Genomic DNA, 17,014 nt, shown 5'->3' with positions numbered 1-17,014 from the left:
TTTTGGATTTATGGTCTACTGTATCTGCAGTGTGGTCACTGTGATAAAGGAGCAGCTTGCACCTTGCTAAAAATTTCTTTAGGAAAATCATTTTTCTTATATTAATCTGATTCCTTGCATCAAGTTTCACACAACTGATAGCTGATACTATAAAACCATATAGCAGTCTGGTATTCTTAATATATTTTTTCCAGGCTTTACTAATGGAGTGTTCAAAACCCTTCTTACTTGTTAGACTTTGTCCCATTTCATTTTTGAGCCTCAAATCTGAACCAAAAAATGTGACTAGTTTTAACTAGGAGCAATTAAAAAGGAGGATCATCTATTAGTATTTCTTGCATTCATGCCAAATACCAAACTTGTTTGTTTGTAGTCATATTCATTTTTTCGGATGCTGCTGTGTTAGAGACATCATATATTAATAACCTCGAGATCTTAATTAAAATGTCAAATAAGAATTCAAGTTTGATTGGCTCAAGTGGAAAGTCAACTAAATTGAGCAAACATTGGACAAGTAGGCAAGATGGGCTGGACAGTTATGGGCTCATAGGTCAGCTATGTTGGTTTAAAGTTTTTGATTTTGAAGAAGATGGTGATAGAATGCTTCAGGGTGCATTACTGTTTCGCTTTCCTTAAATTTTAGAATAAGTGTTGTAGAATTTTATTGAGGCTCAAAAAGAGCAAAAATCAAAGAGAGGAGTGTGATTCCTCTCGCCTTACAATACCACAGATGCATGGTGGGGTTGAGGTCCACCTAACTGTATCTATGACATGGGTTCTAGCTCCTACAGCTAGTTCGTGGGCAGCAACATTCGCCTCCCGCTTAACATGGGTGAAACGCTTCTGGTTCAAGCCTTGGAGACTCTCCTTGATAGCTTCGGTTAAGTGTCCATGCATGCTTTCGCAGGGAACTCTGAGTTAACTTCTTTTACAACCTGCAGTGCATCACCTTCAAACCATGCCTTTGAGTAACCTTGTTCTATGCAAAACTGAACTGCATATAGCGCTGCGTATGTTTCTGCACCCACCGGACTGATATCAATGCACAATTGTTTACTAAGTGCAGCCAAGAAGGAGCCTTTTTCATCTCTTACTACAATTCCCAAACCAATTATTTTTTCCTTAACATCCACCGCCACATCCCAATTTAATTTCACCATTCCGCTTGGTGGTGGCTGCCAACGAGTTCGTTCTGTCTCCTCCTCCGTCAGTTCGTGCCCCCTTTGTCTTTCGTTTGTTTTTTGAAAATCAGTCGAGGCTTTCACGGAATCTTTCAGCACTTGGGTTGGATGCGTAAAATTGCCACCATGTATGAAATCATTTCGGCGCAACCAAAAGACGCCGTGCCACTACCACGACAAGCTCCACTTCATCCTTATCATTTACCTTTATTTAATCTTGATTGTTAGATTGCACTTTGCACCATATGAATCTGACCTTTGGATTGCACTTATAATCATAACTGTCAAAAATCAAAGTTCATGATTTGATTGCTCCTTGATCTAATGCTTTATGCTAAGTGTAAGCATGGCATTAAAGTGCCCTACAGCTCAGCTCATAGCCATGCAAAGCATATGGTGCAAAGCATCTTATTAGTGCATATACCCAAGTGCATACATCCAAGCAAATTTTTTATAGTAATAAGTAAAGATGAGTTGGCATTAATAAATGCTTTCCCCTTTCTTTTATCGTCCCCATGATTTTCCTCTTTCAAAGGTAAACATCTCACAGGTTCTCATTTGTAAGCTAAAGAAATTAATAGTCAAGAAATTTAATAAGTATGGTAACACAAGTGTAGATAAAAGCCTTTTGTTGTGTACCTTGCGGATTCCCATCAGCCACTAAGCTGGCCTGGCTTTCCCATTTCCTCCAACTGTAGATCTACAAAGACAAAACAATTTAGAAACGAATAAACCTCTGAAGTATAATGGAATCATATCATTGTATTCCAAGAGGCATTTGAATCAGTATAATGGAAAATATGGACCTAACAGAGACAAAATGAAGAAAAGGATCTCTGTAGTCAACCCCAAGGGGTTGGAATCATGCTCTATAGGACCTAAAGATTCTATCTTGTCACATTGATTGGACCATATCAAGTTTCCATGAAAAAAGTTTGCTTTCAATCTCATCTCATTTTCTAATCATAAACATTGATCATTAGAAACACCCGATTTAAAAGGATAGATCATGACTTAAAAAATATTACTGGGAAACATCAAAGATCGATTTTTTTTTTCATGAAATAACCGAGCAATCCCTCATAAGTTACAGGAAATTTGACCATCTTCATCTTTATAATTTTCAATGAACCCATTCATGCCTTCATATGTGTTGGATTATATTCAGAATATACCTTGCTCATAGCCAGACCAACTGCCACACAACTATAGAGAACATGAGTGATCCCAAGAACAAATAAGAAGCGGTGAAGCTGCTCAAGACCCTGATATGAAACAAATGGTTCGCGGCCCTGCAATCAACCCTTAGCAATTAGTTAGGTAAATTCACCACAAAAAATACTAAAAATTTTCAAATATTAAAATTAATTTACCTCACCACATTTATTAGATGAAAGACCCTTTGGAGGAATATTGGTAGAGTTGGTAGAAGAGAAAGTACTTTCAAGCATAATGTGCTCATCTGTTCCATAATCTTTCTCTGAACAAAGATAGAACTTACTGCTGAAAAGAGATGAATTTACACAGATCTCGGAGATCCCCCTTGCGCATTGTGCCAACAACAAAGATATAAGCCCAAGCAGCATCAGCTCTAACAAGAAGGAAAAAAAATCCCACTTAAATATTGCTTGCGTAGTCTCTCAATGCTCACTCAATATCATCAACAACAAAGCAGGAAAATCAAACCTTCCTTAATCTTTTCCAAAGAAGCAAAAAGAGCCTTTCTCCTAGTCTTCTTCAACCACTGTACACAGCAAACATGAGAATTAGATTCTCCAACTTGAAGAGAGATTATTATATCTCTAGCAAATTATCTGTTTCATATTCCAAACAACAGGGAAAAGTTCAACATTATGATTTATACCCTTTTCCCAATTTTGTCTTAGCTGTCAAAAGGCAAGACATAGTTGTTTCTCTCTTATATTTCCTGAGATTCTCTAGCATTTTTCTCACATTTTCTCAGCAACCAAGCAGAGCATTATTACAAGATTCTGCTCTCATAACCTTTAACACTTCTTCAAACATAATTAATCATTAAGTGGGTTCCACAAGACCAAAAGAACAAAGATTCTCTCGTTTTCCCACATTTCCTGAGAAAGCAAACAGAGCATTATCAAGAACCTCTCTCCTGCTTACCTTTCCAAATCTGTAGATTGACCTCTCCACTAGAAGGCACACAAACACCATGACCGTTACCAATGAAGCAACCAAATAAGTTGGAGTCTCTGCCAGAGACCTCCCTTGCTGTATTATCACCTCCCCCATTTCTGACATTAACAACAACAACAACAGCCCACGAACTTTCACAGTGGAACTCCTAACATTTTCTCGGGAAAAATGGAGTCTTTTCTCGAACTAACTCGCAAGTGGAGGAAAGTGAAAGATCCAGGGAATGGGGAAGTGAGATATTCCTAATGCGAGACATTTTTTCCTTTTTGTAGTTTTTTTATTAGTTGCAGGTGTGTAGCCTGTAGGCTACGATCACAGCCATGTGCCACTTTATAGTTTATTAGTATCTGTTGTGATTTTCTACGCAAACCCACCTTCCATTGTATTGAAATCGCTGCTCTCTCTCTTTCTCCAAATCCATTTCAAGTTTCCAAACAACCCCACGTGGAGGCGGCATCTACTCTCTCTGACTCTCTCTCAACTTTTTGTTTTTCTTTTGTTTTTTTTTTTTTTTTTTTTGGGGGAAAATTTGAAGATCCAACGGTCGTCTGTCTGTCCGAACCTAGAAGTAAATAAACAGGTATTATAGTTGAATATTTTGTGAATGACAAGGTTATTCCAAGGACTAATGGGCCGAGCCCTACCCACAAGTGGGCTCGGCCTTGGCTAATGACCCGAGCTCACTAAAAAGCGTACAATTGGATTTGCCATTACCATTGGCGTGTCACTCTAACCTTTGATTTTCATGCATGGCTCTAATTAACATCGAGAACTCCATGTACATAATCACTGTATCAACCATGGTCACTAAAAACTTGATGAATCTGGTCAATATAAATGATCCAATAGAGAATCTAATACCATTTTTTTTTTTTTTTTGGCATTTTGTTTTTAAATACTCTCTCTCTCTCTCTCTCTCTTCGTTTTGTTACATGCATCACCTTTCATTTTTTGCTCTCTTCTTTGTTATATCATATACTTTAAAATCAAATTTGAAATAATATGGAATTAACATATCTAGCATAGGACATACTCTATTAAAGCCAATGTATTACAATAAAAACAAATAATAATAGACGCCTTTATTTTGTTATGTTAATTTTTAGTTATTGTTGATACCATAGCCCATAGGTCATATTTTCTGAAAACAAAAGCTACTCATTTATTATAAGTTAAATATGCAAGTGTTATGAATGCGTTCATGCATTTGGTGGATAATTATTTAGTTCCATATCTTGGAATTCTACACATTCATGTCATTTTTTAGAATTCTTATAACATTCATATAATACATTGATGTAGCATTTTGATTCATGTACTGTCTTTTCATATTCCTCAACCTCCCATTATGATTCTATGTCTATAAAATGGAGTATTGAGTAGTATGTAAAATACACAATAATATAGAAGAATCATACATAGTTCTTGAAGAACTAGTTTCACATATTGCAATATATTTATCTTGCTTTGTTATTTTCTTTGATTTTACAACATTAAGAGGATTATTAGGAGCCTCATCAAAGTTTACTCACAAAAATAACTAAAATCACATTTCTCTATTTTAACTACAAACTTTTTTAAAGCACTCTCATCAACATCACCATTTTAACTTTTCACTTTCATTATTCCATTAAATATTTTTTTTTTCAAATATTTCTTTATTCTTTCTCTAACATTTATATTTTTGAATGTTTATATTTTCCTAACGGTTTTATTTTATTTTATTTTTTCTAACAGTCATGTTTTTTCAAATTTTTTTTTTCCTAACATTTGAAAGAATTTAGTGATCATCCACCTGAAAATGAAAAAGAATTATTCAATCTTTGTCATTCATCCTTAAGAACTACCATTGAACGAGAGTTTGAAATTTTGAAGAAACATTTTTTGTGTGTTGGATGCAGAACCATTTTGGCAATTCGAAACACAAGTGGATGTAGTTTTAGCATGTTGTGTCATTCACAATTATATTATGGGTGTTGATCCTAATGAATCAATTATGAAAGAGGTTATTCGTGATATTGAATCTCAAAATCGAAGTGGTAGAGTCTACCAAATACGAAGGAAAGTTTAAGAAAAAAGTAGAGAATTAATAATCAAAAGGGATGTAATATGTCATGCGATATAAGATGATTATAAAAATAGGAAAAATGATTAGATTTCGTATGGTTGATGTTATAATGTATATTTCATAAACTAGTCATATTTAAAGAATAATATGATTAAATGAAAATTGATTTTTTATGTTGATTTTTAGTTTTCATTTTAAATAAGGCCGAAACATGGTTTTTAGTTTGATTTTTTTAATTATTGTATATTAGTATTTTTTATGTTATGAATAATTTTATAGGTTAATATGATTAAATGAAAATATAAAAAATATTTGTGATTTTCCATGCGCGCGCCAAAGGCCGAAAAATGTTTTCATCAGAAAACATTTTCCTGAAAAATGAATTCCTTGAAAATATTTTACAACAGAAAATATTTTACGCCGAAACAAACGAAGCCTAAGAATAATTAATCCATTAAGTCTATCTTAAGGAACAATTTCTTATAGCTTTGATCTAGTTAGAGAATTTGGATTCCTTTTTTATGATGGAATTCCCACAATGCTACATGTGATCACCCAACGCACCAAGAATTTTGATAGTAGTATGGTCTCACTCCAAAATGCATTAAAGTGATCTCCAATTCACATTTGAATATGAGATCCTTCTCAGGATTTAAAATCAATGTCGTAAGAAGTCTTGAAATTTCATATCATTCATTTTGATAGTGTTTTAACGAATGAATACTCAGGTGGTCCGTTTAGTGCATTGAATATGCACTAACACATCAATATGAAGTTGCCACTCACTACAAAAAAAAACGATTTTTTATTGACATAAGTTTTCTGACGTGTTAAGTGGTCTGACACGTCAGCAAATCCTCCTGACGGGGTAATTTTGACATGTTTCAAGCGTTAAGATTGTGGGTGTCAGAAACGAAAAATTTCTGACGTGTTAGATTTAACACGTCATAATTTCTTGACGTGTTAGAGTTAACACGTCAGAATTTTTTAACGTGTCAAAATTGGCACGTCAGAAAATTTTTCTGACAAGTCAGTAAATTTTTTAATTAAAAAAAATCAAGAATTTTTTTTTTAAAAAAAAGAAAAATTATTTTTTTAATAATTTTAAATTATTGACGTGTTAATTTTGACACTTCAGTAATTTAAAAATTATTAAAAAAATAATTTTCTTTTTTTAAAAAAATTTTTACCGGATTTTTTTTTTCAATTAAAAAATTTATTAATTTAAATTATTTTTCAATTAAAATAATATATATATAATTCTGGTAAAAAAAAAAAAAAAAAAAAATCAGCATCGTCAATCTTCATTTTCACCCATGGCCAGCTCTCTCCCTCCCTGATCTGATCTTCTTTCCTCCATTGTCACTCTCTCTCTCTCTCTTCTTTCCTCCATTTTCAAAAACCCAAACACAAAAAATCTTCAAAAAATAAAAAACCCAAAACAAAAAATAAACCTTATGATTCTTCGATCATTTTCTCTTCAAATCAAAAATCTCTCAAATCAAATCAAAATAAACCAAATCAAAGCTTCTTCAAATCAAAAATCTCTCTTCTTCGATCTTCTCTTCTCCTTTTGTTTTTCTTCTTCTTGATCTGCTTTTCTTCAGAAAAAACAAAAACACAAAAAAATAAAAATAAAAATAAAACAGATTCTGACGTTTGGCACGTTAGGATTTCTTTTATCTTTTTATTTATTTTCATCCTTCTTCTCTCCCTTTCTTAATTAATTAATTCTTCTTCTCTCCCTTTTTTTTTTTCTCTCTATGCACGCTTCTATTCTTCATTCTTCTAATTTTTTTTTTTTTCCTTTTCCTCCCCCAAGTTGTTCCAACACACCGTAGTGTGCACACCCTACAATTTTTTTTTTCTTCTCTCTCTGCTCGCTTCTATCTTCTTCATTTTTATTTTTTTATTTTTAATTCTTGACGTGCTGAAATAGCACGTCAAAAATTTCTGATGTGCTAGTTTCAGCACGTCGGAACCTGTAAAAAAAAAAAATTGAAATATATATATATATATTTTACAGATTCTTGACGTGCTATTTTTAGCACGTCAGAAACCTGATATATTAAAAAAAAAAATTGAATTTAAATTTCCTGACATGTCAAATATTGACACGTCAAGAAATCCTGACATATTGAATGTAACACGTCAATAAATATTGACGTGGCACATTCAACACGTCAAAAAAAAAAAAATTGTTGACGTGTCAGTTTTGGCACATCAACATTTACTGACGTGGCAAAAAAAGGATATTATTTGCCACGTTAAAAAATTGCCTTTTTTTTGTAGTGACTTCACATGATCAAGATAGATCATCATAATTGATGTGTTACATTCTTCTCAAATAGTATTCTCAGTTCCATTATTGAAACGAACATTAAGTTGTACACTACAAGGTTTATGGTTTAAGATCTTCTGCGTGATAATTAATATTACAGCACATGATCAATAATAATCATAAAGTGATGATCCACCGATTCTTACTCAAGGAATTTTTGGACTTAGTTTGAGGGCCGATTTTATTGAATCATTTTGGTTGTAGTATGAATGAGGTTTTAATCAATTCATAGGGTCGTAACATGCGAATTCCTTATTAAAACATCAGTAAATAAACTTTATTAAATCAAAACATTTTGAGCTAATTAGAGTTTATGGCAATATCCCTAACACTTTATGGTACCATTCCTAAAACTACAATAGTAGAAACAAACAAGTCGTTTGTTTGGAACAATTGAGGAGTTTTTTTATAAAGATTTTGTCTTACTTGTAATTGAATTCTTTTATAGTGGATGAGTTTCATGTATTCAGCTACTCCGGAGTGGTTTTATTTTTAAAGAGTTTTCCAAAATGTTTTTATTTCATCACCAAATTTGTGCATTGATTGCTTTTATTATATTTAATAATTTATTGTGAGGTGAATGACTTTTTAATTTTGCATTATTTTTTAAAACACTGATTCTACCCTATTTCAGGTGTTGTTAAGAGTCATTGGGCTTTTTTCTTTTTTTTTTTTTTGACATGTCCGCACAAGAGAGGGGAGGGAAATTCGAACTAGTGACCTCCGCTTCATTAGGCATGGTCTCAGCCGATTGAGCCACCTCTTGGAGACTATTGGGCTATTTTCTATAGGTAAACCAGAGCAACTAATAAACTCAATCAATGCATGATATGAAATATTATTTATTAAAACTTCAATGCGAAACCGTACGGTCAAACTTTCTTAAAAATAACATAAATATAAAAGGGAATGAGGATCATAAAATAATATGACAAAAGTATTTTATTGGATGGGTTTTTTTGTCTCCTTAAAAAGTGAAAAGACAAAAATACTCATAAAAAATAACTATTTATTAACTAGATACCCTCCCATTCAAATAAACCAGGGAGGATGATATTCCCATAAAAGGTACTTATTTCGCATTAATCATGATTCCCCCTGAGCTGCATTCCCAGCCTCCTAACCCAGTTCCTCATAACCTGAAAAGAGGAGTACAACAAAAACTAGTGAGCAAAAAGTCTCAATAAGCTATGTTCCAACCATGTCAAAACAATTGAGTCAAAAATTATTTTTCTTTAAAACCTTTATTTTTAAATGCTTAATTAGTTCAGCATAGAAAATAAGTTCATATAGCTCTTTACAGGATTGAACTTGTAAACATTTACAACAGTTCAATTTAGGAAATAATTCCATTAAATCCATATAAAACTGAACTTTTAAATTATTCTTTAATCTCATACTATGGCCCTTTACATATTTTTATGCCCCGTACGTATGCATGGGTTATGCAAAATCCAGAAGGACCCGACGCCACCTGTGGGCGTAGGTGTGCCATCGATCTAGTCCAGCTGATTAACTTCTAGGTGCAGTCAATATGGCTAACTAGGTGATTCCCAACTCCAGCACCATATTGTGCCTTATCTTGTCTATTGACCCATGAATATATAAACTCCTCATTCTTGTAGATGCCCTTAATTTCTTTAAATTTTCTCTTATCTCATAATTGTAAGGCAATGTGAAAGATGGTTTTTAATTTCTTTCCAAAAAAATTTTATCTGGGGATGCTTTTCTTAATTAAAAATTTTCTTTAACTAGAAACTTGCTAAATATAGTAAACTTAAAACATTTTTTGCACAAGATATGGTTTATATAAAACATGAGAACAATAACATAATCATGTGTAATCATTTAAGAATTAATTGGAAACATATAAAACTAGTATTTTTAGAAAGTGTAGGATTTCAGTTACCTCTTTGCTAATCTATAAGAGAGCATCTGCTAACTACTTGAACCATAAATTTTGAATAACCGGTCCTGACTAATTAGCCTTTCCAGACTTTTCCCCTTTCTAAAGTCTTGTTTTCTGTTCTAAAATGTATTGCTTTTGTTTTTTTTTTTTTTTAAAAAAAAAAAAAAAAAATCCCTTTTTGGACAAAAATCACTTACGTTCTTATTTTTGCTGAAATTCTAAAAATTTTCTTTCTTGAGGAATGGTCCAGAATAGTCCAATTGGACCTTTTCTAACTAGGACTTTAATGCTAAGGCCCAAAAACACCCTAAATAAACCAAAAAAATTAAAATCAAAAATTGGACTTAATTACCACTAACATTTCTAAGCCCAAAACTTAAATTAAATGGATTACATGCATTTTCTAAGAACATTTAAAAAAAAAAAAAAAATCCAAAACCTCAACAAACCATCAAATTCCTAGATAATTATGTGAAAAAAATGAAATATCTAATGGAATTTGTATAGTTGACATAGGATATATCTTTTAAAATTGTTCATGAAAAATTGAGCTTTGTACGATCCTGGCCTAGCTCACTTTTCCATGTTCTTAATCATATTTTTAAGGAAAACCTTTATTTGCCACCCTTGCTCTTTCATCATTTCTGTTATCATACCCTTAAATTGTAAAAAAGTGTTAGTTTAGTGTATCAATCCTTCAATTTCATCCCACTATTAGGATTTTCTGTTAAATCATGTCAAAATTTTCAAACTACCCCTAATTGTTTTTTTAAAAAATTAAATTAAATTTATTTTCAATGATTCATATGCCTAAATCCTTGATTTTTTTATTTATTTATTTTTTAAAATGAGGGGTAATTTGGAAATTGAAAAATGAGGCGCGAAATTGGAAAAGCATTTAAGGGATAACTTCACTAAAGACCCCTGAACTTCCACCCGATTTGACAAATCCTCCCAAACTTCAAAATCTCTTAATTTGGTCCCCCTGAACTTTCAATTGCTCTCAATGTGGACCCATTTGTCAAATTTTAAACGTTACATGACATTTATACCCCTGACTTTTGTATCAAATTTCAACTTTACCCTTAAATTTCAAAACGTTTTTTAATTTAAAAAAAAAAAAAAACCATGGATATTTTAGTCTTTTTTTATATTTCTAATGACCAAAATTGACAGAGGGATCCACATTGAGAGCAATTGAAAGTTCAGAAGTCTAAATTGAGAGATTTGAGACAATATTAAAAAACATGTGAAAATTCACTGGGAGTAAAATGTATTTATCCCAAATAAATAATTGATAATAAACTATCTATTGATATCCTAGAAATATATAAAAATTGAGAAGTATCATTTTAAGTTATATAAGAAGATTGATAAGCATTCTAAGAAACTTCCATATTTGCATTGTAGGCAATCAATTTGGTCACCAACAAATAGTTTTAAGGAAGGAGAGAGTAGAACGAGTAGTTAAGAAATTTTTACCAAACACAGCCTAGGGATTCTCCGTATAAATCACATCCAAGTGTTCCTTGAAATGCTCTTCATAGCATGCTAAGTAACAATGTGCAATATCACTTCGATTTGCTTTGCAGTCTCTTATGCACCAGTAACACTCGTTAGTATGTTTTAGGCCATACTTTTTGAGACATGCCCAATGACCTTCAACAATACAAAGACGTTCAAATGCATCGCTGTGGTGTGGGTTATTTTCTTCGCAATATTTAATTAAATCTGGAATGCATTTACCCATTGTTATTTTAACTTCATCAAGTTCAGATGAGTGAGGATAGATGATGGGCAATGGAGAGGGAGAAAAAGAGGTAGAGGCAAGGTCATTATCAAGTTCAAATAAATGAGGAAGTGAGGCGGAAGGTGAAGAGGGACGGAAAGAAATATGGGAAAGGTCATTAGCTTGAACTTTTAGGAGAATAAGGACAAGGAACTCTAGTACTGCCATAAGTTTTCTAATACATTTGTAAGCCATAAATTTTCTTCCACGGTAGTTTTTTTATTTTATTTTTATGTATAATCAAAATGATGAATAAGGCTTAGCCCTTATATATTCTTTGAAAATAATATATTCTTAAGTAATTTAATTCAGAATTGTTTTTTTAACAATTGTGACTTTTGGAACTATGATCATTTATTAATTAAATGACCTTTGGGTTAAGTAATATCTTTTTGTTAGGATCTCAAGGTTTTGAAATGCCTTTTAGCCAAACAATTGTACTAGTGAGAACATAATTAGATTCAAATGAATAAGTGAAGAGAATTATCCCTAGTCATGATATATTACATCAAGACACTTATTCAAAAGTTTGAAAAGCATGATAAATATACATATTAGAATATTTAGAATTTAATCATTATATTATTCATTTATGAAAATATAATTTATATGAAAGTTACTCCCAAAAAGTATGTGCTTTCATTGAAAAGACGAATTTTAGAAAGAAAAAATAATAATAAATAAATAATTTTTGTAAGCTATAATGAGACTTTTTCACTAAATATATTAAATCAACTTTATCAAGGACAAAATACCATGTAACAAGACATTGCATGAAGAAATTTTATTTAAATGAAAAGTTGTTTAAATAAAATTAAATTTTGATAGGGTAAGATACATTATAAGTTAAGTGGCCATATTGTCCCATAGTTTGGGTTATGAGCTTCCAAAATAGTTTTTTATTTATTTAATAAGTAAGACAGATTACACGCTAACTAGCCATATTTTCCCATGGTTTGGGATATGAGCTTCCAAAATAGTTTAGGTTTAATTAATAACTTGTATGAAAAATCAGCTAAAACTTGAAAAGTTGGTGTTTCGTATGATCAAGTGAAGAGCCTATTGAAAGGCCAAAACATTAAATGAACTAAAACATTTCAAAGGCTTTAGGGATAAATTCATTTTAGTAACTTTTGTTCTATCTTCAACAAAAGGAGCAAGAGCAACTGAGCAAGTACGACTAAAAGAAGCATGTTAAACTTATAACAAGACTGATTTTGATACTGAAGTTGATAACATAAAACCCAGTGGTAGAGCCAGACATTTTATATTGGGGGTGCCGCTAAAATTTTTTTGGCGTCCTAAAAATTTGGTAATTCACACAATATATGCATCACAAAAAAATATCTATAAAGTTTATAAATATGTGCTCAAATTGATATATTAAAAATGTAACATGTCGACACTATATCAAAAAGACAGAAATACAAAGAAAAAAAAAAAGTGTTTAGAACTGCACTTTACGGTCTCTTAGAAGCACAAAATCATCAAGTATCGAATCTAAATCAAAGCTCTCAACAATTTCCCTTTCATTATAGAGAACTAAACTATTTGCAAGAAAATCATCATCCATTTTGTTGCGAAGTCGTGTTTTAACAATTTTCATTGCTGAAAATACTCGTTCGATAGTCGCTGTAGACACTGGAAGAGTCAAAACAAGACGAATCAATCTATCAATAAGATAATATGTCTTTGATTTTCTGTCTTTGTCAATCATTGGCATAATTCTGCAATGGAAGACAAATTTTGTAATGTCAGATCAATAAGCATATCAAGTTCAAAATACCTCAACTGATATCTCAAATTGATTTTCTCCTGCTCAGAAAAATCAAAGGGATAATACTTTTCCGCAAGGATACATATATTGTCAATTTTAAAGGCTTTATAAGCATCTTTTGGATCCAAAGCAGAGCTAAGTGTTAAAAGTTCCATCGCCTTTTCACCTAACCTACTATCAAGCTCTTGCAATTGAAGGTCGATAGTAGTATTGAATATGTCAAAATGATCATGATGCTCCACTGTAATGTGATTCTTTTTATTACAACCTCGACCTTCAATATAACGAGCACTCGAATCTGGAATGTCAATTTCAGCTTTCTTGGAGAAAGAGACAATGTTCTCATGCAAATTATCCCAACCATCATCTCTCAACTTTTGGATAAGTTTTTTTGTAATAGAAACTGAATGAATAGCATTCAAAATGTCTTGAGATTTTTTCTGCAAAACTTGACAAAAAACATCAGTAATACCCATGATTTCCTTCATTAAATGTAAAATAAATATGAACTCGAAGGATATAAGTATTTTATAAGCAACCTTAGCATCTCCTCGTTGAGAGTAAGTACCTCCTTCTCTTCCAACATTTTCAAGCACTGTACAAGTAGCATCAAACATCCTTATTAGGCTACAAATAGAATTAAAATAAGAACCCCAACGAGAATCATTAGCTCGTTTCAAAGTGCCAATTTGGTTAGCCCATTTTCCAGTTTCAAGCTTACCAATAGGTCGCATATGTGGAATTTGTGTTGCATGAACAACTTGTAGTTGATCATGACATTTACTTGAAGCACTGGCCACATTGATAACAAAGTTCAAATTTGTGAAGAACTCATGAACAGAAGACACCTCTCTAGATGCAGCAAGTAATGCTAATTGTAATCGATGAGCAAAACAATGAACATAGTATGCACAAGAACAATCATTAAGAAATAATGCTTGCAATCCCGGTCATTCACCACGCATGTTACCAGCACCATTATATCCTTGTCCACGGATATTTTGAATATCGAGGCAACGATGAGAGAGAACATCAGATATTCCATTCTTTAGAGTCAATTCCGATGTATCTTAACATGAACTAGATCAAAGAAATGTTCTTATATAAAACCATCTTTTTCAACAAATCTCAAAACAATAGCCATGTCCTCCCTCTTAGACTCATAACGTGCCTCATCAACAATGATACAAAATTTAGAGTCTCCACACGAATTTTATTTCGCACTTTACTTGCAATGACTTGCAAAATCTCCGTTTGAATTGTATGTGAAGTATACTTTGCAGATTTTTGAGCATTTTCCAAAACAACACTTACAACATTATCATTGTATGATGCCAAAATCTTAATCTTCTCAAGAAAATTACCTCGATTTTTTGAATCAAGAGTCTCATCATGACTTCTATAAGGACATCCTTGAAATGCAAGCCACTGAACAACATCAATAGAAGTTTTCACACGTAGTCTATTATTTTGAATTTATTTGGTACTTTGTGCATTCAATACTTTATCGACATGCCTTGATTGATTTCGTAAATCCTCATAAGATTTCATAGCATTATTATGAGGTGAACAAGAATCCTTCCCAATATGAGTCAAAAAGGCACAATTTTTTCCCTCATGAAGTTTTCTCTAATTTCTAAATCCCTTGATTGTAAATACATCCCATCCAAGACGTCCATCTCGTTTCATAGTAAAATGATAACATGGTAGACAATATGCAGCATCCTTAGAACGAGAATACTCAAGCCAAGGAAATTGTGTGAACCAAGAGGCTTGAAAGCAACGAGGGTGATTTTCTAGTCCAGAAAGTGGATAATTTGTAAGAATAAATCGATTTGGACCATCTTTTAAATAAGCCCTTCTTATTTCATCACGTCGATTGACTGGATAGTCCCACATCGGAGGACGTAATCCTGGATCTCGCTCTATAGAAGAAACATCAACTTCATTAACATTGAGTTTTGATGATTTAAAATGAATCTCTTGTGTTTCCGCAATTGGAGATTCAAAAGGATGTTCTTCATCTTCAACCCTTGGAGATTTAAGATGATGCTCATTGGGATTTGAAGTTTCGGCATTAAATTCCAACGGTGTATTACTTTTCAAAATGTCGACTTCTTTCCTTTTGAAGAATGAATCAATAGTTTTAAACTTAGACATGATTCATGAACCTAACATTTTCAAGTTAAATCGCGACCCCATAAGAGACAATCAAAGTTTATAAACATTAAACAACAAAATAAGCAATCATGCGAATATTAAAGTTTATTCAATCATTCAAATTAATATTGAAATTAAATTAATGTTTAATCAAAGTTTATATGGATATAAGCACCAAAATAAACATTAAAGTTTAAAACCGACATATTAAACAAAGGAAAAATAGAGGATGAATAAAAAATGTAGCACAAAAGTTTAGGGTTTAGGAAATTACTAGGGTTGTGACTCACCTGAGAAGATAGAGAGAGTGTCTTTGATTTCGATTTCCTAAGAACCCGCCAGACCCAAAAGGGCCAAATTAACTGAATTGTAGAAAACACCAGAGTATTTGAACTTTTCTCCCAAACCTTCTTCCTGTAAAGGGTGCAAAATATAAATTAAGTCATGGTTTTCAACCGAAGCATCAAAATTTGGTGAAACAAAACAACATTTACAATTTACCTTAAGCTCCTCCAAAATCCCACGAATTTCTCCCAAAATCTTCCATGAGTATTGGTTCTTTCCTTTTCTTGCTATACTCTAAAAAATTCAAATACAGAAAAATCAACTCCGGCAATATAACACAAAGCCTATCACGAATAGTCAAATCTTGCTTAGTAGTTAGTTCCTATGGGTTTTGACCATCGCATCCCAGTATATTTTGCATAAAACAACTTTCATCTTTCTACGGTTCTACCTTTCCATTCTTTTATCCCCATTTCAAAATATCTTCCCTAGTAGTAGGAGAATCATCAATTAAAAACTTCTTCATAACCAAACTCCATAGATACATTAATACGTTATACATACATTGATACATATAGGTTTACTAACTTTTATTCAATTTCCTAGGGAACCAAACAGAAGATTATTAAATGAAAACAATAAAAAAAATTACAAATAGTCATAAAAGATGAATATGTGGGAATTAATAATCAGAGAGATCAGATCAAGACCTAATTTGGCAGCTACATCATCGAGTTCGATCGTTTCCACACCTTCTCATGTTCTCCAATTCTGAGTTCTCCACCATACAACCTCAAGAAACTGATAAAATAAATCAAAAAATCCAAAATTGAAACCAGGTAAAAGAAAGAAACTAGAACAAAAATCTAAAACTGTAACACAAAGCTACAAAAGCAACTGAGATGTGAGAGAGACACGGAGGAGGAGTTACCTGTGAATTTGTGATAGAAAGAATAGAGAATGAAGAGACTAGAGAGAGTATGAGAGAGAGCGTCTTAGAGATTTTTTTTTTTTTTTTGGGGGAATGGGGGTGCGGGGCAGCGGGAGAAGGGTTGCCATGTCTTGGGTAATGGGTAGGTAAAATTGTAAAAAGAATTTCTTTTTTTATTTTTTTATTTTGAGGGTGCCGTGGGTGCGAGGGTAGGTCAGGAAAACTATTTTGCAATGCCAAACTAGTTGTCGAAAAATAACAGTATTCTAAAGAAGCCATTTATAGGGCTCCAAAATATTAATTACAGTTAAGTGAGCCTTAATTTGAACTAATGGGAATTTTAGGGTTTAATAAGAAATAGAATCCTAACTTATGTTTCATTTAAACGATTGAGGTAGAGAGCC

General features: G+C 32.3%; 2 protein-coding genes across 2 annotated transcripts in view; both read right to left on the bottom strand.

Moving 5' to 3' along the window:
* LOC132167535 (MLO-like protein 4) overlaps positions 1–3,446 on the bottom strand; it is a 24,675-nt gene extending 21,229 nt beyond the window's left edge. Inside the window, exons 1-5 of the mRNA XM_059578541.1 lie at positions 3,318–3,446; positions 2,868–2,925; positions 2,555–2,772; positions 2,357–2,473; positions 1,821–1,881 (exon numbers count right to left, since the gene is read on the bottom strand). Coding sequence (XP_059434524.1) covers positions 1,821–1,881; positions 2,357–2,473; positions 2,555–2,772; positions 2,868–2,925; positions 3,318–3,446 — 583 coding nt within the window. The remainder of the gene's footprint in view (positions 1–1,820; positions 1,882–2,356; positions 2,474–2,554; positions 2,773–2,867; positions 2,926–3,317) is intronic.
* Positions 3,447–13,170: 9,724 nt separating this feature from the next.
* LOC132168112 (uncharacterized) lies at positions 13,171–15,394 on the bottom strand. Its single transcript, XM_059579198.1, has 5 exons — positions 14,894–15,394; positions 14,464–14,662; positions 14,205–14,303; positions 13,774–14,105; positions 13,171–13,674 (listed from the first exon to the last, which is right to left on the bottom strand). The coding sequence occupies exons 1-5, from the start codon at positions 15,392–15,394 to the stop codon at positions 13,171–13,173; spliced, it is 1,635 nt and encodes a 544-aa protein (XP_059435181.1).
* Positions 15,395–17,014: the final 1,620 nt, after the last annotated feature.

Source organism: Corylus avellana, chromosome ca1, assembly GCF_901000735.1.
Source record: "Corylus avellana chromosome ca1, CavTom2PMs-1.0".
NCBI lineage: Eukaryota > Viridiplantae > Streptophyta > Magnoliopsida > Fagales > Betulaceae > Corylus > Corylus avellana.
Note: the sequence above shows the minus strand (reverse complement) of the source record. Positions and strands in the feature narration are given on the sequence as shown.

Bases quoted from the DNA above. Each gene is read 5' to 3' on its own strand.
- LOC132168112 (XM_059579198.1), bottom strand. From the start codon at position 15,394: ATGTCTAAGTTTAAAACTATTGATTCATTCTTCAAAAGGAAAGAAGTC. The intron at 14,663-14,893 runs GTATTTACAATC...GATGTTGTTCAG, and splicing joins ATGGACGTCTTGGATGGGAT to TGGCTTGCATTTCAAGGATG. The intron at 14,106-14,204 runs GTAACATGCGTG...GATTACAATTAG, and splicing joins ACAAGGATATAATGGTGCTG to CATTACTTGCTGCATCTAGA.